Source organism: Vidua chalybeata, chromosome 6, assembly GCF_026979565.1.
Source record: "Vidua chalybeata isolate OUT-0048 chromosome 6, bVidCha1 merged haplotype, whole genome shotgun sequence".
Lineage (NCBI taxonomy): Eukaryota > Metazoa > Chordata > Aves > Passeriformes > Viduidae > Vidua > Vidua chalybeata.
The window spans coordinates 1,336,287-1,363,067 of NC_071535.1; the positions used below are offsets into that span (position 1 = coordinate 1,336,287).

The 26,781-nt window shown below is 48.1% G+C and overlaps 1 protein-coding gene across 1 annotated transcript in view; it reads right to left on the reverse strand.

Moving 5' to 3' along the window:
- The window catches only part of MDGA2 (MAM domain containing glycosylphosphatidylinositol anchor 2), a 202,464-nt gene that overhangs the window by 59,212 nt on the left and 116,471 nt on the right, over positions 1 to 26,781 (reverse strand). Inside the window, exons 7-8 of the mRNA XM_053945724.1 lie at positions 19,649 to 19,978; positions 8,264 to 8,557 (exon numbers count right to left, since the gene is read on the reverse strand). Coding sequence (XP_053801699.1) covers positions 8,264 to 8,557; positions 19,649 to 19,978 — 624 coding nt within the window. The remainder of the gene's footprint in view (positions 1 to 8,263; positions 8,558 to 19,648; positions 19,979 to 26,781) is intronic.

Consider the following 26,781-nt stretch of genomic DNA (forward strand, 5'->3'; position numbering starts at 1 on the left):
TCAGTAGAGGGGATGTAGAGATGTCGCTGTTTCTCCTTCGTAGCTCCCAATGTCTTGAGGGTACCAAACCCAACATCCAATGGATCATTCCAGAAATTACCAGGCTCCATGGAGCTTCTTGGAATGATTTTACATTGCCCAGACACATCATAATTATCCTCATAAAACAAATGACAGCAGAGTGTGAATCTGCAGCCTCTCCACTGCAAGCCAAGACCTTCCTAAAAGGAAAAATCACCATCCCTTGTTGGAAAAATCAGCCCCAAGTCCTGTCATCCTAGCCAGGAATGGGAATTCCCATCCAGGAATGGGATTTCTTTGTGTCTCCACCCCTCTCTGCAAGCCAGCCCTGCCACAGATTGGAAAATGAGGATAGGATCAGTCTGTTCCTTGATAGAGAATAAAATGTGCCAATAATCCATCGGAATGTTCGAATAAATCCAAATAAACTGCCCCATCAGGAGGGAAACAGTCAATGAGAGCAGGGAGGAAAGTGGCTTTATGATAAAAATATTTATTAATGGGCACTGGAACTGCAATGGAGCCTGGAAAATGAGAGATTTGTATCAGTTGTGAGGGATATGGATCAATTCTGAGGGATATGGATCAATTGTGAGGAACATGCATCAATTTTAAATGGTTTGAATTTGTTATCAAGGGTCGGAAGTACCTGGAAATAACAATTCCTCTAAAAAAAGTTAGAATGTCCCTGCCAAACCAACAGGAAATGGAAGGTGTGAAATTTCCAAATTTCCCTTTACTCTGTGGAGAGCTTCTGAATGTAAGGAAAGTGTGAGAAATCCTGTTACAAGGAATTTCCTACCAGGAATTTCCAGCAGGGAAGCTGCTCATGGAGGCAGCAGCCCATGGAGAACCACCCCCCCACCCAGGAGATGAGTGTGGTCTCCACAGAGAGGCGACACCAGCAATTCCACGGATGATGGATAATGACTGGAGTGATTCCCAAGGGAATGATTGTCCATGGAAGCTGCCCCAGGCAGGTGGAGGACCTGGACAACACTCCATGAGTGAGATCCATGCCCTACCAAGCCAAGGACATGGATGCAAAACCTTCATCTGCTTCGTTCCCCCAGTGCTGGGCACCTCCAGTCCTGGGGGATATTGTGGGAAGACCTGGAGGGGCTGGAGCGTGTCCAGGGAAGGGAAGGGAGCTGGGAAGGGGCTGGAGAATTCCTGAGGGAGGTGGGAAGGGGCTGGAGAATTCCTGAGGGAGCTGGGAAGGGGCTGGAGAATTCCTGAGGGAGCTGGGAAGGGGCTGAGCCTGGAGCAAAGGAGGCTCAGGGGGGACCTTGTGGCTCTGCACAGCTCCTGCCAGGAGGGGACAGCCGGGGGGGTCGGGCTCTGCTCCAGGGAACAGGGACAGGAGGAGAGGGAACGGCCTCAGGCTGGGCCAGGGCAGGCTCAGGGTGGGCAGCAGCAGGAATTTCCCCATGGAAAGGGGGCTCAGGCCTTGGCACTGCCCAGGGAGGTTTGGAGGGATTTCCAAGCCCTGTGGCACTTGGGGACAGGGGTCAGTGGTGGCCTTGGAAGTGGTGGGAGCGGTTGGATTTGATGATCCCAAAGGGATTTTCCAACCTCAGCGATTCCACTCAAGACTCCTCTTGCCTTCAGTGATTTCACTCCTGATGTGGTTCCTCAGAGCCTGGTGGAACCCAAAGGAAATCTCTCCAAAAAATCATCTTTCCCACAGACCCTCCCAGCATTCCCTGAATCCAGGACCTCCAATATCGAATCCAGCATCCTCTGGCCCATCTCCACTGGAAAACCTGATTCTGTGGGACACAAAGCGCTCTAGTTTAATTCCTGCTGGAAGGAATCTTCCTGCTGACACTGTTCCCAGCTCCACAGGCAAAATGATTTGCAAACCTCCCTATTAACAGCAGCGGACAGGCCTGAATAATAACGCTGGAACTGGGAATGAAATCCAAAGGATTTGGGAGGGAGCACGGGGAAAGCAGCAGCTTGTCTTTAAATCTGTGGATTGCCTTCCAAACTCTGTTTTATGAGGCAATTACAGGCACAAAGTTGAATATTGGAAAGTGAGACAGGAGGAGAGGGATTTATGGAGCTAAAAAAACAGCTGGGATGAATTCCAGCAGCATCCATGGACAGCGTTATTTGTGTCCTGTGTCAATCCAAATAATCTTAATTTTTAATGCTGCACTTTGCAACCAGAGTCCTGTTGAAATCCATATTTTGTGTAATTATGGGAATTAATCACCTAAGTATTACAGGACAACAAAGGAATTATATTTACTCAGCATCTTCTGCTGTTAAAAATTAACTACATGGACAAGTTAATTATTCCAATTTACCTTTCCCTGGTTGCTGTTGAGTTGTCCTTGGTTTTTGTGACTCTTTTATATTCCAACCACAACATTCCTCTCATCCTGCTGCTCACCTTCTTCCCATGATAACTGTGGGGATGGATATGCCTGAATTCCACAAGGTTTTGAGAATAATCTCATGGGTTTTCCTTGGCCCTTTTGGGCTGGAATTCCCATTTTCCCTTCAAATCCAACCTTTAACCTGTTATTAATTGGGAATAGAAGAAGTTATGGCTGTTCCATCCCTGGAAGTGTTCAAGGTTGGATGGGGTTTGGAGCAACCAAAGATCTGATCCTTCCTACCTTAAATGTGGATATGGAATATTTACATCTCCTCCCACTCGTTTTTCTTCTTCCAAAACCATTTTTATTTGGAAGACTCTTTGCTCTCACCCTCAGACAGTGCAGGATTATCCTCTCCAAGACCAATTCCCAAAAAAATCCCAATATAAATAATTCCATTTTGCCTCCCTCAATAACATCTCTGTTTATTCAGGTTCTGGAGTGCTCTGGTTTTTTGGAATTTCTGACAGGAAGGCGTGTCCGTGATAATAATTTTAGTAAAAAAAAGAAAAAAATTCAAATTATCTGGTTCTCATCTAAATTTTCCATGGTGCCAGGGTTTGCATATTCATCACCTCCCCAGGTCACCAAACTCACGCTGCCCTTGACCTTGCTAAATGTCAAAAAGCTCCTGGGATTTCCCTTTCCCCATCCAGCCATCCGTAATTTCCCTATTTTTTTTTCCCTGCCTTGCTCCATGTGGATAAATTACACCCAAAGCCATCCTTGCCTCTGGGTTACCCTGAAATTGGCCTCGATCAGATGAGGATCTTAGAGAATAGATTTTGTTGTTTTACAGTTTTCTGGGAAATTCCTGGACTAGAAATTAAGGAGCAGGGAATGATCCATAGGTTAAAAATCACAACATGGGAATTATCCATGTGGAGTGCCCCAATCTCTCCATATTTATATATAAAATAAATGTAGCAATAAATATCCCCACAGGAAGGTCAAAGCTTTAAGCTCAGCTTAAAGCTCTTCCATAGCCTGGGAAAATCCTTTTGGGCAGAAATGTGGAATTCCTCGGATACAACCGGGATGGAAAAAAACACTGTGGAAAGCAAATCAAAATTATAAAAGCAATGGGAGCACCATTATTTCGATATTTTCTAATTGTTAAGGTCATTACTTCTTTGGAAGAGAAGGGAAAAAATGGCTCAGAATTAAAAAAAAAAAAAAAATTGACCCTGTTCTAAACTTATTTTTAGGCTGTTCTTTCTCCCACCACAAACAGCCCAAATTAAACCCAACTTTTATCTCCAGAGAAAGAATTCATTCAGAAAGTGATAAATGCACCAGCCTGGGAATGGATTGGGTTATGTAATATTTGTCCTGAATATTAATCAGCTTTTCTCACTCAAATCTTCAATCATAAGGAGGAAAAAAAAAAGATGTAAATAATATTAATATTAAATGCAAATTCTGCTTTCCTTCATCATTCCAGCCTGTCTAAGCATAGATTTATAAGAGATTTGTTTAAAAATCCAGATATTTGCCTCACTTGATTTCTCAGATTCCTCAGTTATCCCTTTTTAATGAGTTTTCATAATTAAAATTTTATAATCTGCAAGATTTCACTCTTTGGGAGTTTTACCACACTCCTGATCTGCATTCACAAGACAAGTCCGTGAAGTTGGTAAATTCCCACAGGGATTGGCCACCCTACCTGTTCAAACATTTTCTCCCAATGACTTTCCTAAAGTTCCAAGAGTTTTTAGCTCATTAATCCCAGTCCCATTTGGGATGGGGAACGCTTCCTTCTCGCACAACAATTTTTATTTCATTATTAATACAATATTTGCATATAAATATTTCATCAAGCAGATATTTCGAGAGCAGACCCAGCACATTCCTGAGCTGCCAAATTGCCTTTCCAAGGCAGAAAAATTCCTTTTCCCATTCCCAGCTGCAAAGAAATCGAAAATCAAGGAAAGGGAATTCAGGGCTGATGGAAAATGGGAATAACTCATTTCTGCTGCTCCTCTCAGCACCTGAGATCATCACTCAGCCTCATCCTTCTCCTTAATTAGCTCTGTTCCATTCCCAATCTAATTCCTGCAGGATGAGCCCCTTTTCCCAAGTTATTTGGAATTTATTACCAAGGAAGAATGACTCAAATAAAGTCGAGCTCCAACAGGACAGGAAGTTCTGGAGCATCCCAATGTGGCCACCAAAGCTCTGCCAGCCAGGCTTCCATTAAATATCTTGGATATTTTAAGAGGCCTTCCAAGGGTTTGGAGATGGATGAGTTTGGGAAGGGGTTTGTGCTGTAAATAGGATTTTATGGAGCACAGGAGGAAAAGGGAGCTGGGGAAAACGATCACGTCCTCACTGCTCTGATCACTTGAGGAGGGACATGATGGAAATGCTGCCTAAGGTGGCACCTGGTGGCACTTTTGTGTCCCCACTGTCTCCTGCAGCTGGAAAAGTGGAGCTGGTAAATTGTCCCTGGATTGGGCCCTGTCTGCCACCAGCAAGGTTTGATTTATTCCTCAAAAATTCATTTATCCACAATTGCAGCTGGAAGATCATAAAATAGAATCCCAGGATTGTTTGGGCTGGAAGGGACCTTAAATCCCATCCCATCCCATCCCATCCCATCCCATCCCATCCCTGCCATGGCAGGGACACCTCCCATTGTCCCAGGCTGCTCCAAGCTCCAATGTCCAGCCTGGCCTTGGTCACTGCCAGGGATCCAGGGGCAGCCACAGCTGCTCTGGCAATTCCAGCCCAGCTCCATCCCATCCTCCCAGCCAGGAATTCCTTCCCAGTATCCCATTAACCCATGATGGGACACCTCAGAGCAACCTGGGACAGTGGGAGGTGTCCCTGCCCATGGAGGGGGTCGGAATGGGATGGGTTTGAAATTCCCTTCCAACCCAAACCATTCTGTGACTCCAGGATTTTCATTTTCCTAGAGAAGTTTTAGGATCTAAGGTAAACACACCAAAAAATAATCCTAAACCACAGCTCAAGGACAAACTGTGACCAAGACCAAATTTTCCTGGAGAACTGATCCTGACGTCACTGAGATGAGATAAAGGGACAGCAGCGGAAAAGAGAGGTAAGGAAAACAAAAAACTCATTGGATGAGGGGCTCAAATTTTTAAAAAATCCTTTATATTTGAATTTACTTTTCACGTTTCTTTAGCTTGACCCAACAGATATGACCTGGAGCAGTAACTCCATGGAAGGATTTGCCCTGTGGAATAGATTCCCAGGGAATGAGCACATTCCCAAGGCTGCAGAGGGCGAGATTATTGGGGTGTCTGTGCAGGGGCAGGGATTGGATTTGTGATCCTTTTTGGTCCCTTCCCACTCAGGATATTCCATAATTCCTTGAAAATAGATTAATTAACCACTTCTAGTGAGACAAAGTCCTGCTGTCACAAGGAGAACCTTCCCAAGAATGGGAATGTTCTCACTCAGCACATCCACAATGAAATCCATGAGTTATTCTCTAAATAAAAGTGTTCCATTAAAAATCTTTCCCTGTTCATCACTGCTGGAAGCATCTAGGATAAATATTCCCAAATTCTGAAAAGAACTGGTTTTTATGACAATTGGTTAAATGCCACCGTCGGTACAGAAACGCCGCTCAAGTCGTTGGGAACAAAAACTTTCCTCCCACAGGAAAAATAATCAAAGCTTTCCATAATTTTTCTCCATTCATCTCCAATTTGTCACTTGCCAGGATGTGAACAAAGGGAGTGGAATTCTAAACACGGAGAGATGAAAGGAAAAGCGCCTGGAAATACCTGTTGAACTCCTACTTCTTGGAAGCATTTTCAGGTTGTGTCTCTTCTCTCAGAATTAGGAAAATTCTGCATCTCAAGCAGAACAAAAATGCATCAAAAGAAGGGGGTTGGCAGCAGGAAAAGGTGGGAAAATAGCAGCGACCCAAGCAATGCATCCCCAGAATCTGAGAGTCAGCAGAGTCATCCCATGGGATCCACCAGGAACTGCCTCAGGCCCTGAGGAAGTGGGAAGCTGTTGGAATTCCTGATCCACAAAATATTTTCTACTTTTCACAGCAAATCCATGCCAGAAAAAGGGGAAGGAAGCCACTTCCCCCGTCCTTATTTAGAAGGATCAACACTCCACTGTTTCTGTGGTGATTCTCATTCCCAGATTCAGAGAATCCTGGGATCATTGAGGTTGGAAAAGAGCTCCAAGATCAGAGTCCCAGCTGTGCCTCATCCCCACCTTGTCCCCAGCCCAGAGCTCTCAGTGCCACCTCCAGGAATTCCTGGGACACCTCCAGGGATGGGCACTCCAAACCTCCCTGGGCAGTGCCCAGGCCTGAGCCCCCTTTCCGTGGGGAAATTCCTGCTGGTGTGGGTTCAGTGAATCCAAGCAATGCTGTGCTTGGGCATTTCTCCCTTGGGTCCATGGGCACAGCTGGCAGGTACCCCATCATGGAATCAGGGAATCATTTAGGTTGGAAAAGCCCTCTGAGACCAAGTCCAACCCTTCCCCATCCCTGCCAAGGCCACGCTGACCGTGTCCCCAAGTGCCACATCCACAGGGCTTTGAATCCCTGCAGGGATGGGCACTCCAGCCCTGCTCTGGGCAGCCCCTGCCCTGGCCTGAGCCCCCTTTCCATGGGGAAATTCCTGCTGCTGCCCACCCTGAGCCTGCCCTGGCCCAGCCTGAGGCCGTTCCCTCTCCTCCTGTCCCTGTTCCCTGGAGCAGAGCCCGACCCCCCCGGCTGTCCCCTCCTGGCAGGAGCTGTGCAGAGCCACAAGGTCCCCCCTGAGTCTCTTTTTTTTCCAGGAAAAAATGACTGAGCCAAGGACAGGAGGCACAGACCCCTCATTCTCAAGTTCCAGTGGGATGAACCCCCTCCTAAAACAGTCGACCCCACAACTAAGAGAAACCCACAAGGGAGAAGATTCCATCCTCCCTTCAGCCTTGACTTTGGGATTTAAAGCTGGAGCAGCAGGAAAAAGCTGGGCTGGAAGTCCTGCAGATCCCAACCGTGTAATCAATGCATCCAGAATTTGTTACAAAGCAGAGCCAGGAAAAACAAATCAGTTACTTATCAGCACTGAGGACGTGTGAGGAGCAGCTCTTCCCTGGAGGCCCCAGAAGAGGTCATTTGTGCTGAGCACAGAGTGCTGCTAAAAAGCCAAGTGACAGAAGATTGGGGCATCTGAAAGTGCAATAAATGAGGGCTGCACTTCATAAAACACCCAAATTAAGTCCTGACACAGCAGCAGACGCAGAGAAGTCGCTCAGCACAAAGAATGGCCCATTATGCCCCCGTTATTCCCCAGAAGCCGCCTCAAACCAGGCTGTCCATGTCCCGACAACAAATGCCGCACGTTTCCAAAATAAACCAGAACTGATTCCCCCCCTTTTCCCTCCCCATTCCCGGGGCTGGCTGGCAGAGCGGAGCAGGCTGGATCGGGATGCGGATCAGCTCCCAGGGAACAGCTCTTGCCCTCCTTTTTCCCTCCTTGTTTTACACAGCAGCAACAAAAGAGCTCAGGATCAGCTCAGCATTTAGAGAAATATGTCCTCCCATCTCATCTGCTTGTTCGTGTGTCAAGGAATCCAAAGCTGTGGGGAAAATAATGATTGCCTCACACTTGGTTGGCTTTCTTTTGTTTTTTTTTTTTTTTTTTTTTTTTTTTTTTTTTTTTTTTACCAGAAATGAGACTCCTATGTCATTTTTACTCCCATATTTACACGGAATTCATGGATTCAGGGAACTACAGAGACAAACAACCCCCCATCAAATATGTAACAGCCATAAGACTCTTGCTGCTGTTTGTTTAGGGGAAGAATAAATCAGCTTTTTCTCGGCACAACAAAAAGAAAATTGAGGGAAATCAGGTTTTACTCACACTGCACGATGAGCTGCACCAAGGCCTCTCGGGGTTTGACGTTAAATCCGTTGTATTGGCTGGTCTGGCAGCGGTAGGTCCCGGTCATTTCCCGGGAAACGTTGACGATCCGCAGGATCCCGTCGTAGCTCTCGGTCTGCAGGGCCCCGTCGGGCATGGCCACCTCCTTGTCCGCCCGTGACCACAGGATGATGGGTTTGGGCTTCCCGGTCACCTGGCACTGCAGCTCGATGGTGTCCCCTTCCCGTGTCACCAGCGGGGACTTCTCCTGAGGGACCGTCAGGTTGGGGGGCACTGGGGAGCGGGAAAGGAGAGGGGGTCAACAGTCAGGCACCGTGCAGGGATTTCCTGCTCGGGATCATCCATGGCAAGGCAATTTATCCACGGCCACGCGTGGGTTGTACCCATGGGAAGCTCCCACTTTTATGGGGTGAAGTTCTCAGCAGCCTGGAGAGCTTCAGAGTATTGTAAATGCAGGTGAACGTGGTGGGAAGAAATGCTGATGTGTGACTCCAGCTCAGGAGGCTGAATGATTTCTTTATTATAACTATGATAAAATACATTAATATACTATTTAAAGGAGATACTAAAACTACAAACCTGCTTTTCTAACTCCCATCTCTAACTCATTCCCAACTCGTGCCCCTCTCTGAGAGTGCAGCCAAAGGTGGGTTGGATTGAGTTGGATTGAGTTGGATTGGGTTGGATTGGGTTGGGTTGGATTGGGATTGGATTGGATTGGATTGGATTGGGTTGGATTGGGTTGGATTGGCCACCAGCCCCAAACAATCCTCACCAGAACCCAACCAAGCAATCACCCCAGGGAAACAATTCTCCAAACACATTCCACATGGGAAAAACAAGGAGCAGAAATAGAAATTGTTTTCTCTTTTTTTCTTCTGTGCTGCTCTATGAAAAATCCTGAGAGAGAGAAGAATGTGCTGCCACACAGAGAAGATTTCCCAGCCCTGCTGTGACACTCGTGCCCTCCCTGTGTGTCCCTGCCACCGCCCCAGTGCTCCCCAGTGCCCTCCCACCATCACTCACTTCCCCACTGCCAGCTCTGCTTTCCTTTAAAGGATCATTTGGTGCTAAATGGCATTTTTTTAGAACAACCTGGCTGCTGATTTTTTATCCAGCCCATGGATAAATGGCTGTGGATGAGGAAGGAGTGTGGCAACTGAGAAATGACCTCAGAATTGGAGGCCTGGCCCCAAAATGCTGCTGGGATCTGTCACGGGAGGTTCATCAAAGTGGTGTTTATTCCATGGGGACAGGCATTAACAATTCCAAAAGGGATACTGGAATTATTTCCAGCAAGAGTTGGGCAGCCCCATGGAGCAGAAGCACCCCACAGTGAGCTGGTGATGGCCAAGGACACGGGATAAGGATGTGGATGTGTGGGAGCAAATCCAGAGGAATCCACAGATCCTCCAAGGGCTGAAGCCCCTCCGGAGCCAGGCTGGGAGAGCTGGGAATGTTCCCCTGGAGAGGAGAAGCTCCAGGGAGAGCTCAGAGCCCCTTGCAGGGCCTGAAGGGGCTCCAGGAGAGCTGGAGAGGGACTGGGGACAAGGGATGGAGGGACAGGACCAGGGAATGGCTCCCAGTGCCAGAGGGCAGGGATGGATGGGAGATTGGGAATTCCTGGCTGGGCTGGAATTGCCAGAGCAGCTGTGGCTGCCCCTGGATCCCTGGCAGTGCCCAAGGCCAGGCTGGACACTGGGGCTGGAGCAGCCTGGGACAGTGGGAGGTGTCCAGCCTTGCTTGGAAAACGCTTGGAATGCTGTGTGGTGGGTGGAGAGATGGAAAATCCTGATTTAAACACTGCCCACCCTCCTTTTCCTTTGGTGCCTCATGAAAACTCATCTTTCCTCATGGATCTCCCGTCCTGAAGCATGGAGAGACATTCCCTGAGGGAAAACAGCCCCTCCAGGAGCTTTTCCTCTCGTCCCTGTCCTTCTCTCAGCTCCTTTCCTGCAATGCCAGGGCTGACAAAACCCAGCCTGCACCTCCCTCCTGTCTGCAGGAAAAATACTCCAAAGCAATTTTCAACCCCCAAGGGACAGAAACAACAAACTCGTCCCCGTGAGAAGCAATTCCAGCTTTCCCCTGGGATCTGCTCCGTGTCACCAGCCCTGACAAGCCTGGTAGGAATTTGGAGTTGAAATCTGGGGCTTTCACAGGAGCCAAAGTGCTGCTTTCAGCTGTTTTGAAGGCTTTAACAGCTCCTGTCAGGTGGGACAGGCAGACATGGGAAGAACTTTTTCCACAGGGAAGGAAAAATTATTTTATACTTAAAAAAAAAACCAGGAAAAATTAAAAAGAAATAAACAACAACTGCTTAATAAAACATTTCCAATATGAATAAAACATTATTAATTCTCAGTTATGTGGTTTTGTGCCATGGCGGGTTCTGAGCACAGGAAAATTCCCAGGGGAGCTGGAGCACTGTGAAATTATGGACCAAAGTGGGAGAAAGGTGCTATTCCAAGAAGGAAAATACAGTTTATAGGGAAAGGTCTGCAGCTAGGAGCCTCCCCCTGGATTTTCCAGCTCTCCTGACTTGTGGCTTCTCAGCTGAGGGCAAACGTGACAGAGCCCTGTGTGGATCAGGAAAAATCCTGGATTTGTCCTTCTCCAGCCTGTGCAGTGGATCTGCTCCTGGCTGTGACTCTTGGGATCCAAGCCTTTCCCAGCTGCATGGATGCTCCTCAGGTTTCCCTGGGAATCACAGCCTGCCCTGGCTCAGGGATTCACTGCCCACGAGAGCTGAGGGGTCACAGCCCTGGCATGAGATCCCTGATATCCCTGTGATCCCGATATCCCGAGGGAAAAGCCCTGTGCCAGCCCACACAGCTCTGCTGCAGCCCCAGCTGGGGCCAGGATGGGAGTTCTCCCTCTGGAAATTGTCCCTGTGGATCTATCCCTGGACTCGTGGTGCTGGCAGCCTCTTCCACATCCCAACATTTCCAGGCTGAGTGAGAGCAAAGGGTCTGAGCTATCCAATCTCAACCTGGGAATCCAATCCCAGCCTGGGAATCCAATCCCAGCCTGGGAATCCAATCCCAACCTGGGAATCCAATCCCAGTCTGAGCTGTCCAATCCCAGCCAGGGAATCCAATCCCAACCCGGGAATCCAATCCCAGTCTGAGCTGTCCAATCCCAGCCAGGGAATCCAATCCCAACCTGGGAATCCAATCCCAGCCTGGGAATCCAATCCCAGTCTGAGCTATCCAATCCCAACCTGGGAATTCAATCCCAGCCTGGGAATCCAATCCCAGTCTGGGCTGTCCAATTCCAACCAGGGAATCCAATCCCAACCTGGGAATCTAATCCCAACCTGGGAATCCCAGTCTGGGAATCCAATCCCAATCTGGGAATCCAATCCCAGTCTGAGCTATCCAATCCCAATCTGGGAATCAAATCCCAGTCTGAGCTATCCAATCCCAGCCTGGGAATCCAATCCCAGCCTGGGAATCCAATCCCAGTCTGAGCTGTCCAATCCCAGCCTGGGAATCCAATCCCAACCTGGGAATCCAATCCCAGTCTGAGCTTTCCAATCCCAGCCTGGGAATCCAATCCCAGTCTGAGCTATCCAATCGCAGTCTGAGCTATCCAATCCCAACCTGGGAATCAGCCATTCCAGCTGGGACAAGGCAGGGAACTTGGGAAAAACACAAGAAGCACGTCCAAGTTCGGCGGGGGGAAAAAAGCAGATCCGGGACAAAAATCCCCCGTGCAAGTGCAATAATTCCCCCTCTTTTTCCATCAGTTTTTCCTGAAAAAGCAGAGATAACAGCACAGCAAAAAGCTGCACCTCGCTGAGATAAGGAGCACCACCACGAGGGTGGTGACAGCTGATAAGAAAGGCTCTGTCAGTGTCCCAGATGGAAAGATCCCCTCAAATCCCCGACTCCTCGTCTCCCGTGGCATTTTGCAGTGCCTGTCACTGCGAGGCAGCTGATAGCTCGTTATGCTTCCCGGGATTTATTCCTGTTGTTCCTGGAAACAGCAGAGGGGACAGGAGAGACAAGGCCATCCATTAAGATGAAGAATTCAGGGGCATTGCCATCAATCCAAAGCCTGGCTGCACCTCTGGGGCACATTTGAGGAACAGTGAGGTCCCACCAAGAATTTCTCTGTCCCCACCCCATTTATGGCCCCAGCTCCCCCTAAATTTAGATCCTGATTCTCCACTCTCTAATTAGGGGGAGAAGAAGCCCCAAATCTTTCCTCAAGGATGAAGAATTCCAGGGGCATTGCCTCAATCCAAAGCCTGGCTGCACCTCTGGGGCACATTTGAGGAACAGTGAGGTCCTGCCAAGAATTTCTCTGTCCCCACCCCATTTTTGTCTCCAGCTCCCCCAAATTTAGACCCTCTAATTAGGGGGATTCTCCACTCTCTAATTAGCAGGAAAAAAAGCTCCAAACCTTTGCTCAAGGATGAACAATTCCAGGGGCATTGCCATCAATCCAAAGCCTGGCTGCACCTCTGGGGCACATTTGAGGGACAGTGACCAAAGCAATGAGGTCCCGCCAAGAATTTCTCTGTCCCCACCCCATTTATGGCTCCAGCTCCCCCAAATTCAGACCTTCTAATTTCTCTAAATAGGGGGATTCTCCACTCTCTAATTAGGGGGAGAAAAAAACCCAGACCTTTGCAGGGTTTTTGGCAGGGTTTCCCATTTTCAGTCCAGCTATTTGTTGTCACAACCTCACAGGTATTTAATTAGCTCTGAGCTGTCTGTTCCACTGGCAAATGTAGCTGGAATTAGCAACCGGCTGAAAAAAATAAATATCTGTTTTTGGGGAACAGTGACACAGCAGGCACTGACAGCCTGGGCACGTGTGATTTGTCTTCAGGAGCAATCCACCTCAAAAGGACTGAGGAGAAAATGAAACTTGGAATTTTTTTTTTTTCCCCCAAGATTATGGGAGACCCCAGAGCAGGGAATGGTGAGTCTGGGTGAGCAAGGTTAGAAACAGGGAATCATGGAATTGTTCAGGTTGGAAAACGCTCTGAGATCATTGAGTCCAGCTGCTCCACGGCCACCACTGCCACATCCAGAGGGATTTTAAATCCCTCCAGGGATGGGGACTCCACCCCTGCCCTGAGCTGAAGAACCCTCTCCAGGAAGGAACTCTCCCTGATATCCAAGTAACCCCTCCTGGCACAACTTGAGGCCCTTTCCTCTCTTTCCACCACTTGTGCAAAGATGAGTGGGCAAAGGAGGGTCCAGGAGCTCAAATCCATGAGGAAAGGAGCAGGGATGAGCCAAGGATGTGCCAGCCAAGATGCTGCCAGTGGGATGGGCAGCGAGGGGTGCCAGGCAGGTGGGCAGGGTGTCGCCAGCTGTGCCAGCTGCTGTCTCCCAGCAGGTGCTGCTGTGGCACAAGGAGAGCCCTGGAGGGCTCAGCCTCTTCCCGAGGGCTCCTGCAGCTCCAGAGGCTGCTCCAAGGAAAGGGCGGCTCTGTCCTTGCTTTGCAGAATGAAAAGTTACCCAAATCCTAGGTGGAAACAATAAATGTTCCCTCAGTCCTGCAGTCCACTGCCCAGGCTGGAAAAGGACAAATCCATGCTTTTTCCTGATCCTAACTGGAAACAAGAAATGTTCCCTTATTCCTGCACCAAGGGGCTTTAAAATAAATTCACACTCTCAGCAGTTTCCTGAAGTGGAGGTGACACAGGGAGAACGAAAAGCTTTGGTGACACTTGGAAAAGTGACACCTGGAGAACAAAAGGCTTTGGTGACACTCAGAGGACAAAACGCTTTGGTGACACCTGGAGAACAAAACCTGGAGAACAAAAAGCTTTGGTGACACCTGGAGAACAAAACCTGGAGAACAAAAAGCTTTGGTGACACCTGGAGAACAGAACCTGGAGAACAAAAAGCTTTGGTGACACCTGGAGAACAAAGCCTGGAGAACTAAAAGCTTTGGTGACACCTGGAGAGCAAACAGCCTTGGTGACACTCCCGCAGCACCGATTTAAAGCCACGTTGTCACCCTGTGAGTGGGCAGTGGCCCGTGGTGAGCAGGTTCTGCTGATCTCTGCCCAACCCTGGTTTTAAATAAAATATCTCAGACAGCTCGGCCTCCCTGGGCTGCTGATCCAGCACGAGGTGAGGTGGCAGGAGGTCACTGCTCTCCTGCCCTCCGATTTTTTTGTTCTGCTCCCTAGACAGACATTCCTGCTGCTGGAGAGAGTGAAAGCAGACAGGAACTCTTCCAGCTGCTCTCCTGTGGCAGTTCCAGTGTAATTCCAGAGGATCCGTGATCCAGCACTGTCTAGAGGAGAACAGGGACAGGACAAGACAGCCATTTCCAAGGAAAAAAAAAAAAAAACAAAACACCAAAATTCCTGAGCCTAATTTGTTTATTCCTTGTGTATTCTGGGTGTTGTTAGTCCTACTCGAGCTCTCTGAAGTCCTGATGGATCAAATTCCAGCTTAATTAACGGATCAGAGAGATTAATTAAATGCCAGAGAGCCGTTTGCAGAGGCAAGGAGCTGCAGACAGAGAAATCCTTCAGAGGCGCTCTGATCCCATTAAAACGTCCCTGCCCATGGAGGCTGGATGGGATCCAACATCCCTTCCCAAAGCATTCCATGATTCCAGGACAATCACAGGTGGGCAAGGAGCCCCCACAAGTGGTGGCCTCACAACTGCTGGGCTCTTCCCTGGGGATTTTGGGGGCTGCTGGCACTTCTGTGTCCTTGGGAGCCTTCAGGAAACCATTTCCTTGGAGCGACCCCTGTCAGTGACAGGGAAAAAATCCCGGGATAATGCGGCCAGGCTACTCCACACGGATTCACCCTAATAATTAGGATCAAGCCCAGCAAAGGAGTGTTTGAGCAGCTCATCAAGAAATCATCCAAGCTGGAGATCACCCAGAGAGAATCTCCCAAGGAGCTGTTGGAATTCACATCATCCAAGGAATTCAAACCCAGCCTGGCTCAGGAATATTGAGGAGTCCACGCTGTGCTGGCTGGAAGGGAGAACGAAGTTATTTGTGTGTCCTCCTCCTGCAATATTTATGAATTTGAAGGGCTGAGTGGCCGGGATTAATCACCCTGTGCCTGAGAGCTGAGGTTTGGGCCCAGCTCATGATTCACGCCCTGACGTGGTGCTGGAGTTTAGACAGGGCTGAGCCGGGGCACAAAATAGATTTGAGCAAGATCATTCCACCCGGGAAGGGCAGCAAGGGATAATTATTCCTGAGGGATAATTATGCTGCTTCTGTCTGTAAACAGAGGCTGGAACTGCTCAGCTGCTCTGTTTTTTTGGGAGAAATGTTGGGAAACACCAAGGAGCTGCTGCTGGAGGGGACCCAGAGGTGAGAGAAGAGCCCGGGGGGAGATTTGCTGATCCAGGAAAATGCCTGGAAAAGCAGCTGAAGCCAAGAAAACTTAGGAGAATTTCCTTTACCCTTTCCTCCCCACGGAAGAGGGTCCATCAAGGCCCTGAAGTGGAAGGGAAATGGAGCGGCCTGTCAGGAATTCCTGGCTGGAATTTCATGGGTGCTTTCCCATCGTTCCAGTTCCTGTGTCTCCCCAGGCAAGGTCCCAATTCCAGAGTGGAAATTCCATGTTTTCTGGGGCACATAAGAACACAATATCCACCATGGATTTTATGGAATCACAGAATCCTTTAAACTGGAAAAGCCCTCCAAGATCACCAAGTCCAACCATCAACCAGCACCGTGGTCACCACCAACCCATGGCCCCGAGTGCCACATCCACACGTTTTTTTAACATTTCCAGGGAAGGGGACCCCTCTGGACTGCCTTTTCCATCCTTTCTGAGAAGGAATTTTCCCTAAGATCCAATTTAACCCACCCCTGAGGCTGTTTCCTCCCACCCTGAAGTGATGGTGAGGCCTTGGACAAAGGGTCCAGTCCTGAGGGTTGGGATGATCCTGATTTTTGGACAAAAATTCTGCCCAGGCAGGGAAATAATTCCAAGATCAGTGCTTGGAACACAGCACTAAAGCCCTAAGCCACCACCTTGCTCTGCAGCCGGAGGAAAGAGGAACATTTAAAACCCAGAACATGCAGAGCCAGCAGGAAATTAGGGAAATTAATTCCAGCGCTTTTGCAGGAGCCGTGCTGAGGAGCATCCATGGATGAGGAGAACCACGGGATGAGGAGTCCATGCACAGCCCCCTGGAGAAGAACAAAGAGACTCTGCCACACAGAGGGTGTCAGCTCCCAGAAATCCTGCTGGGATCAATCCGTGGAGGGTGGATTTATCCCAGATTCCCCAAGGGATTGTGCTGTAGAGCAGGACAGCAAGGGGCTCCCAAGGATGGAATCAACAAGGAAAACTCTGCACATTAAGCACGAAACCAGAACTATGAAAGACAAAGATTTGCAACAAAATACAGCGTTTTTCTGTCCCTTCTGCTCCCTGCTCCTTCCCAAGATAAATTCCAAGGATAAGGGCTCACCAAACCCATCCATTTGCTGCAATAACCAAAGGCCTCTGCCATCAAGCACCTCTCTGGACTGGTGCTTAAGGTTTACAAATATCTTAATTAGCCACTAATTACCTCCCAAACCCCACATCCTCATTATGCAACGTCTGTGATTCCAATAAACATTTCGAGCTGGAATCAAGGTCTCTTTTATGTCTCATCAAAGCAGGAACAGGAGGACCAGAGGACTCCTGTGGCAGCACTGGATCAAGGCTGCAGGTCCTGGAACAGCAGCCTGCAGCTTTAATTAATTCATTATTTCATGGAGAGCTGATTAGCTTGACAGGGAAGCCCTTTTCATATTGCAGAGCCTCACATGGAGCAGTTCTCCAAGAATTTCTCCGCCCGGACCTAGCAGAGCTTATGGAAAGCCAAATTTATCCCTGGAAGTGTTGGAGCAAGCTGGGATAGCAGAAGGTGGCCCTTCCAACTCAAAGATCCCTTCCAACCCAAACAGCTCCATGATTCCATGATTCCATAATTCCATGATTCCAGGATTCCATAATTCCATGATTCCATGAGATCTGGAGGCCTCCAGGCCTTGTGTTCATCCAAAATTCGTGTCCTGCTCCGGGATGTTCCCATCCTAAGGTGGTACAAGCTCAGCACATCCTCAGACTCCTCCTGAGGGCAGGAATTTGATGTTTTTCCATGTGGGACATCTGGCTGTGCCCACACGGGGTGGGAATGAGCCACGGGAATGACTCCCATAGGAAAAGAGGGATCAGCGCTTCCTCCAGACCTTCCCATGGCAATTCAGAGCAGGAACACCAGAAAATAAAGGAAAATACCCCAAAATAACAAATCTCTTCCCTGCTCGATGATGTCTCCAGGGAAAAGGTGGAAAGGGAATGAGCCAGAAGGGATAAATTCTGATTTTTGGGAATAAAAACAGTGTCCTGAACAGAGCAAAAAATCCCAATCCCAAAGCTAATTCTTCCTGCTTAAATCCAATATTTGAGGCAGAGAGAAAAATCCCTTGCACAGGCTGACACCCTCCAATCCACCTCTTTTTTTTCGCTTACCACAACCCCACTTTATTGAGGTTTTCATTGCTATTTTAACATCTTGTTGCTTTTTTAGCATCTTCTGCCTCCAGGTTTCCATGACATGATCCCACATATCCCGAAAAACCCAGCTTGGCTCTCAGCAACATTTGCCCAGGGTGGGTTTTATGGATGACAGGGTTTTTCTAGGGCAGATATTTCCACGTTTGAGTCTCATTCCCACTCTTCACTGACCTATTTTATTGAGATATGGGGGGAGCAGCAAGGGGATTACTTCAGGTCCATTTATATAAGATACTCAGGACATAAATCCGTGCTTTCCCTGCTGAAAATGTCAAGGGAAAAAAAAAAATATTCCTGCTAAACAAGGGCAATTCCAGAGCCACACGTCCATTCCCAACCTCCTGGAGAATTCCTGGATTTCCTCCTTCCTTAGGATTTGACACAGCCCCTCCTGCCCCACTCCAGGAGGAGCCGTACAAACATCAGGAAGAGGAAACTCCCCCCATCCCAGACATCCAGAGGGAAGGTAATAAACCCCTGCAAGTCGTGGCATTTGGGAGATGTGTTTGTGCCTGGGCCTTCTGTTCCTAATTAGCAGAGCAGTAATGAATCTTGATGAATCAGTAATGACCTTCAAAGCACTGCAACTATTTCAGCTTCCACTTGGCTGGGTAATGAAGTCATTCCAAGAGCAGAATTCCTTTTAGGATGCTGCAAAAGGCTGAGCTCAAATCCCACGATTTCTTCCCCCTTTCCTGATTTTCTGCAGGGTTCCGGGACAGGAAGTTTAAGGGGTGACAGAATTCATCATTTCCTGCAGGGATTGTGGCGAGCTGATAGGAATGGCCAGCTAATGGATGTGTCCAGGAAATCCCATCAGTTTTCCCAAGGATTCCCAAGGAAGTCCAGGGAATTCAGTAGTTACTGGATGAATGACACAGCACTGTTTGCTGCACAAAGTCTGCATGGAATGCTCATCCATCATTCCAAAGCTGGCTCTTCTCCTCTAAGAATCCTCCCAGTTCTTTTCTTGACAGTAAAACCATGGAATCATGGAATTGTTTGGGATGAAAGAGACATTAAATCCCACCCAGTGCCACCCCTGCCATGGCAGGGACACCTCCCACTGTCCCAGGCTGCTCCAGCCCCAGTGTCCAACCTGGCCTTGGGCACTGCCAGGGATCCAGGGGCAGCCACAGCTGCTCTGGCAATTCCAGCCCAGCCAGGAATTCCCAATTCCCAATCTCCCATCCATCCCTGCCCTCTGGCACTGGGAGCCATTCCCTGTGTCCTGTCCCTCCATGCCTTGTCCCCAGTCCCTCTCCAGCTCTCCTGGAGCCCTTCCAGGCCCTGCAAGGGGCTCTGAGCTCTCCCTGGAGCTTCTCCTCTCCAGGGGAACATTCCCAGCTCTCCCAGCCTGGCTCCAGAGCAGCTCCACCCCCGAGCACCTCCATGACCAAAAATGATCCAACGGGGAACTTCCTCCGGTTTCTGTTGTTTGACCAAAGCAACTCAGCCCCTGACTGAGTCTCAGGGAATCCCAGAATGGTTTGGGATTAAAACTCATCCCACTCCTTTGCCGTGGCAGGGACACCTCCCGCTGTCCCAGGCTGCTCCAAGCCCCAGTGTCCAACCTGGCCTTGGGCATTGCCAGGGATCCAGGGGCAGCCACAGCTGCTCTGGACACCCTCCTTGCCAGGAATTCCTTCCCAATATCCCACCTACATTTCCCCTCTTTCAGTGTGAACCCATTCCCCGAGTCCTGTCGCCCACTCCTGACGAACATTCCCTCTCCAGTTCCCCGCAGCCCCTGGAATGTGCTGGGAGACCTCCACACAACCTCCCCCACCACGGGGTGCCTTCATCCACACAAACCCAACCCCAGGGAATTCCCCCTCACCCGTGCTGCTGGAGATGTTGACATCGATGCTGATGTCCGAGATGCCGCCTCCCTTGAGGGACGCCACGCAGGTGTAGGTCCCGAAATCCGTGAACTTGAGGTCGATGATGTCCAGGTTGGTGGTGCCGGGGGACACGTCGGGGTCGGTCTGGGTGATCACCATCCTCTCCGAGCTGCGCAGGGGCCGCCCGTTCTTGAACCAGCTGAAGGTGAGCTCCTCCGAGGGGATGGCTTCCACCTGGCACGAGATCTTCACCTCCCGCCCGATCTGGATGTTGTCGTCTTTGTGGTACGGGTCGGGGGTGATCCAAAAGCGTCCTTTTTTTAAGGCTGAAACACACAAAGAAGAGCAATTTTCTATAATAGAGTAGAAATTTGGCTTCACTGGAGGCCTAAATATGATTTGTAGAGTGGCTGCAGCCACAGGATTTGATTTTATTCCCGGGAATCTGAACAGCACCAACTCAGAATCACGAGGATGAACCAGTTGGAAACTGGCACAGAATTAAACTCTGCGGCACGAGCTGAGCTTTTTTGGTATGGAAATAAACGAGATATCAGCCAGAATTTTTTTATGATTTTATGATTTTTATTTCTTTCATTTTTAGGATGAAACATTGGCACGGGTTCCCCAGAGAGCCAATGGACGCTCCATCCCTGGAAAAACTCAAGGCCAGGTTGGACAAAGCTTGAGAAAACTGGGATAGTGGGAGGTGTCCTTGCTCATGGGATGGAATAAGATGAACCTGAAGGTTTCTTCCCACCCCAATAATTCTGGGATTTTTTGGTGGAATTTCTAGCCCTAACCCTTGGACCTTCCAAAGCACATGTTAAACACATGGACAATTTTTCCACGATGAAAAATAGGAAGTCCCAGCACCTAAATCAGGCTGAGCTGCTGCCAACCAAAATAATTCCTGATATTCCAAGGGTTGTTTTCCAACTCTGGAGGGATTTCCAGGCTTTTCCTCACCCCTGCCCTGTCAGAGCACCAGAAAAAGGGAAATATCACCTTAAAATCACTGCTACAACCAGGGGGGTCACCTCCAATCCACCTGGAATCTCTCCTGCATCCAAGACTATCCAAGCCCCCACTACAAATCCAATTAATTCCCCACCTCCCGCCAGAGATAAGGAAATCTCAGGGTTCCAGATGGGAATTGTTTGAAGGATAATCTCCACAGGGACACAGCAGCTCTGGAAAACCTCATTTCCCACCATCTTCCTGATAAAGGAGTATCTTATCCTGGCATTCCATCCCGAGTCTCCAGGAGTGAAATATTCCTGCATCTCGCTCACCTCAATTTTCTGTAAATGAACCTAGAACTCTCCAAAACATCACCCCCATTGACATCAGCTGAGGGTTGGGATGATCCTGACTGGTTTTTTTGGGAGAATGTTTCTGGATCAGCCATTTAACCTTTCAAGGGCAGAGATTTTTTGATGAACTGAATCTAAAATGCTCCTGACACAATCCCAAAATCCCTTTTTATTCCCTATAGAGCTGTGCCAAAGTATGTTTATGGGCTTATCCAAGTGGTTTTTTCCATCTGGATGGTCCCAAAACAAAAATATTGGTTAGAAACTGTACAAATCCCAAGGCTGGGTAGAAGTACTGAAGATAAATATTGATATCCACCATTTCTGGTGATTTCTACTGAGAGGTTTCACAATTCCCTGGGTTCCTCTCCCCATTCCCTCGGTCACGGATCCATTTCACAGAATCCCACAATGGTTTGGGTTGGAAGAGACCTTAAATCCCATCTCATTCCCCCCTTTCCATGGGCAGGGACACCTCCCACTGTCCCAGGCTGCTCCAGCCCCAGTGTCCAACCTGGCCTTGGGCACTGCCAGGGATCCAGGGGCAGCCACAGCTGCTCTGGCAATTCCAGCCCAGCCAGGAATTCCCAATTCCCAATCTCCCATCCATCCCTGCCCTCTGGCACTGGGAGCCATTCCCTGGCTCCTGTCCCTCCATCCCTTGTCCCCAGTCCCTCTCCAGCTCTCCTGGAGCCCCTTCAGGCCCTGGAAGGTTCCAGAGATTCCATACTTTGGGCATACTAAAAAATCTACCTGATCCATCCACGAGTGGTGAAAATGTGAGCTCAGATGCAATTTTGGAATTTTGGAATTTTTGTTAATTCCAACTCAACTTTGCTAATTCCAACTCAGTTTTGCTAATTTCAACTCAGTTTTGCTAATTCCAGCTCAGTTTTGCTAATTCAGATTCAATTTTGGTAATTCTGACTCAATTTTGCTAATTCAGATTCAACTTTGGTAATTCTGACTCAATTTTGCTAATTCAGATTCAACTTTGGTAATTCAGACTCAGTTTGGCTAATTCAGACTCAACTTTGGTCATTCAGTAGCTCCTTAAACAAGGACTTGCAAATTCCATGCTGGAAAAGAATTAACACTCCCACCACGTGGAAAATAATTAACACTTCCAGAGTTTGGAAAATAATTCACATTTATTTATTAGGCTGTCTTTTCAAGGTGGGGGGAGGAAAGCCTGAATTTGAGCTATTTGCCCTCAGTCCCACAGGGTAGGAGAGGCTTCTTCCATTGAGGAAGGCAACATTTTTAAGGAGAGAATGGAAAATTTGATATTTTTCTAGGAAAAGCGTCATTTCAGATGCTGCTCCTCAGTTCTAACCACATCTTAAAGTATCCAACTGGTTGATTTTATTTATTCATTTATTATTTAATTTATTTACATTATTCATTTACTTATATTTATTTAAGGGAGTTTCATGGCTTTAATCAAGACAGAAGTTTTTGCACTTCTCTCTACTGAGCAGCTCTCCTTCCCTTGGGAGATTCTCAGCCAATTCCCAGGAATCAGCACTACCAAGTTGGAATCACGAGGATGAACCAGTTGGAAACTGCCACAGAATTAAACTCTGAGGCACGAGCTGAGCTTTTTTTTTTTTTTGTGTGTGTGTGTGTGTGTGTGGAAATAGCAGCACAAACAATGCTTACACACACAAAAACCCCTCAATATTTTATGCAGATCCTTTTCAGGCAGGGGAAAACCAAAAAAAGAACTCGATGGGCACGACCAGCCCAAATTAGTTGCTCATAACCTCAATAAACTATTTTTATTTCTGAATTTTCAGCAGTTTCTCCTGCCTAGAACTGAACAAAGTCTAGCAGGGGAAGTCAGGGTAACTTTCCTTTGTGGAAAAGCACAAATTCCGAGGTAAGAAAAGGGGACAGAACCTCAAAGTTTGGGTCAAAGCTGTTTCTTGCAAGCAGAAAGGGGTTGGAACTGGATGGTCTTCAAAGTTCTTCCAACCCAAACCATTCCATGACTCTGGATGAGGTCTCCAAAATCCCTTCAGAGCTTCCTGATTCCCACCACGTTGGGAACACCTGAGCTGAGCTTGACACAAACCCACCAGGTGAAGGAAAAGGGGGTTTTGTATCATTTCCTCCAGCCAGCAATCCCATAAAACAATGGCTTGGGTTTTCCTCATCTGTAGATTCCTGGACCTCCGTTTCCAGGAGGAAATTTCCAGGAGGGCATTCCAAAATGCCAAGAAGGTTGAGCCATGCCATGGATTTTGTCCCTGCGGTATCAGTTACATTTTAGGCATCGCTGCGAAGTTTCCATGGGGCGAGACACGGAAATAAAAGAGAAATTAAAGGTTAAGGGGTTTTTACATGGGCAGAGACAAGGGGGAATGGTTATAAACTAAGAGAGATTTAATGGGATATTGGGAATTAGGAATTCCTGGCTGGGAGGGTGGGGAGGGGCTGGGCTGGAATTGCCAGAGCAGCTGTGGCTGCCCCTGGATCCCTGGCACTGCCCAAGGCCAGGTTGGACACTGGGGCTTGGAGCAGCCTGGGACAGTGGGAGGTGTCCCTGCCATGGAATGGGTGGATGGAATCATCTCTAAAGTCACTTCCCACCCAAAGCATTCCAGGATTCTCTGATTAACCAGCAAAATGTGGGAGATGCTGCTGCAGACCCCTCCCAGCGGATTTCTGGGAATGTCATCAGCACACAGAGCTGCAAAGGAGCAGCAAAAGTGCAAATAAATCTGAAACTGTTCTTTGAGACTCAGCAAAGTGCCAGCCTCGCTCCGAAGAGGCCCCAAAGAATGAGGATGTGATCAAACAACCCGAGATGAAACAACTTTTGTCCTCAAACTCCTCACAAACAGTCCCTGCCCTCCCTCATTAATTATATTTTCAAAGTAATAAAATGCAGTTCAGGATCTCAAGCAAGGCCTATTTGCATTCATCAGGTTCTGTTGATTTTTTCCCCACCCCCCTCCCTTTATCAACCCCGAATTTTCCTTTAATGCCTCAGAATGTTCCTGCCTCACCAATTTCCAGTGGCTCAAACAGCACCACTAAATACATCAAGTTCTGCACCATTTTCTGCACCATTTTTAGGCTTTGACAGGAGAATTATGGACCCCTGGCTGCTTCCCAAGTGGATGCAGGATGCAAGGAACACTCGGATTTGTGGTTGCTGATGGTTCTGTCCGTGTTTAATGTGTGCCAGCAGGGCCATGGAGCAGCAAAACTCCAAATTTCTGGTTTTAACCTTCACTGAGCAGCCAGAGCCCCCCTGAGGCACCTTTTGTGCCCTCCCCAGAGGAGGTTTGGAGTAATTTTGGTTTTTCCCCTTCATTTTTTGTCAGCGGTTTTGTTTTGACCCGTTCAGTGACCAAGAGAACTTCACCCTGGCAGATGTGGAGCCCCGCACGGTCTTGGAGCAGATGTTGGAGGTTTGGAGAGCTCAGAATCCAGCCTGGCCCTTTTCCTGAGCACCCAGAGTGGGAAATTTCCCATATTCCACTAATTTCATTCCCAGCCCCGCCTCACTTCCAGGGTCCTCCAAAATCACTGGGAATTCTGTGATCTCCTGGATCTCACTGTGGGCTGGGTCAGAGAAGCCAGGAAACCTTTCCCGGTGTCCAGGTGTTCCTGATCCCTTCCTGTTTCCTTCTCACAGGTGGGAAAAAGAGTTTGTGATCCTGGGAAAGATTCTCCAATTTGTTTTTAAGGACAATGGATTACAGAGAAACAGCAAGGAAATGGCCGAAGATCCCAGAATTCCAGGATGGATTGGGTTGGAAAGGATCATCCAGTCCCAACCCCATGAACAGGGACACCTTCCACTATCCCAGGTTGCTCCAAGCCCCATCCAACCTGGCCAAACCATCCTGGAATGATGTGATAATGGATGGAACAACAAAATCTGCTCCAGTGCCCCACATGGGAAGAGCCCTGCAGTCCATCTTTGTTTTCATCTGGAATTCCAGCCTAAATGGATCCATTTGCTGCCCAAACCCCTCATTCCCACTAAATAAACACACAGAAATCCTTCCCTGCTGTCTTGGCAGTAACTTGTCCACTGCTATCAAATCAAGAGAAGGAAAATCCAAGTTTTTATCCCAAGCTCCAAAGAGACATCAAATTTTTGCTTATTTTTTGCTGTGGGCAACAAAGTTGGGTCTGTCTTCAACATTCTCCAGGATTCCCTTAAATTCCATTACCCAAAGACTTTAACAACTGTCCAAAAGATCCTTTTCACTGATGATAATCCCAGTGTGGTCATCAAACTTCATTCTTTATATGAAAATACATTTTGTCATTGTTCTGTGGATAAAAAATGGGAAAAACTCAGATTTGTGGTTGCCAAAAATTCGCATTTGCTGTCATCGACCGGGAAAATATTGGAGAGGAAAATAATGGAGAGGAAATTACAGATTTCTGGCTTAATTGTAAACTTAATTATGAATGGAAGAACAAAACCACACCCCAAGCAATAGAGTTTGTGGATATCAGCTCTGCATAATCAAAGTGTAGCACAGAATTCCAGAATTATTTGGGTTGGAAGAGTCCATAAATCCTATCCCATCCCACCCCTGCCATGGCAGGAACACCTTCCATGATCCCAGGCTGTTCCCAGCCCCAGTGTCCAGCCTGGCCTTGGGCACTGCCAGGGATCCAGGGGCAGCCACAGCTGCTCTGGCAATTCCAGCCCAGCCAGGAATTCCCAATTCCCAATCTCCCATCCATCCCTGCCCTCTGGCACTGGGAGCCATTCCCTGTGTCCTGTCCCTCCATCCCTTGTCCCCAGTCCCTCTCCAGCTCTCCTGGAGCCCCTCCAGGCCCTGCAAGGGGCTCTGAGCTCTCCCTGGAGCTTCTCCTCTCCAGGGGAACATTCCCAGCTCTTGGAGCAGCTCCATCCCTCAGAGCAGCTCTGTGCATCCACACCTTCCTTTTCCTGAGACGCCCAGACCTGGATGCAATTCCCGTCATAAGGACCAGTGTGGGTTGGAAGGAAATCAAAAATAATTAAAAAAAAAACATTTAAAAAAGAGAGTAATGAAATAAATAGTCAGAGTTTTTAGGGATGACACTGCAACTTGGACCACTCACAAAATTCAGATTCCTTAAACTGGGCATTTTGAATCATGGAATTGTTCAGATTGGAGAAGTCCTCTGAAAGTCCAAGCACCAACCAGTACCACCTCTGTGGTCACCATGTCCTCATGCACACTTTTTGGGCACAATTCCAGGGATTGTGACTCCATCCCACCCCTGAGCAGCCTCTTCCAACACTTCCCAATCCACGAGGAAAAAACTCTGTGATAACTGAGAAAATGCCGCTTCCCGAGTGTTCCCTTCACATCCCAAGACAGGCTTGAAGCAAATTCCAGCTAAAAAAAGCTCCACATTCCCAACATTTCAGCACCAGCTCGTTCTGCTCCTGTCAACACGGTTTGAGCTGGAAGTTTTTGAAATCCTGAACTTCCAGCAGCTCACCGAACAATTAAGATGTCAAACGTCTTCTCCTAAAGCATCTCCAAACTTTTTAATATCAAGTAATTATTTGGCACCTCCAAGGCCAGATGCATTCCCACTTCCAATTTAAATGCAAATCCCATGGAGAGACTTCAGGTTTTGTCTCTACTTTTAGAAACTGCTGCTAATTTTGCAAAGAAAAGGATTTTTTTTATTCCCGTTTTTCCGTGTTCTCGGCTTAATTAGCTCCCGGCTCCTTCGGAGCTGCTCTTTTGAAGGAGGGGGAGGTTTGGATTCCTTTGAATGATGAAAATTTCAGTTTACAACTTGCTCCAGATCTGATCCGTTAAAGAGATGAAGGTGAG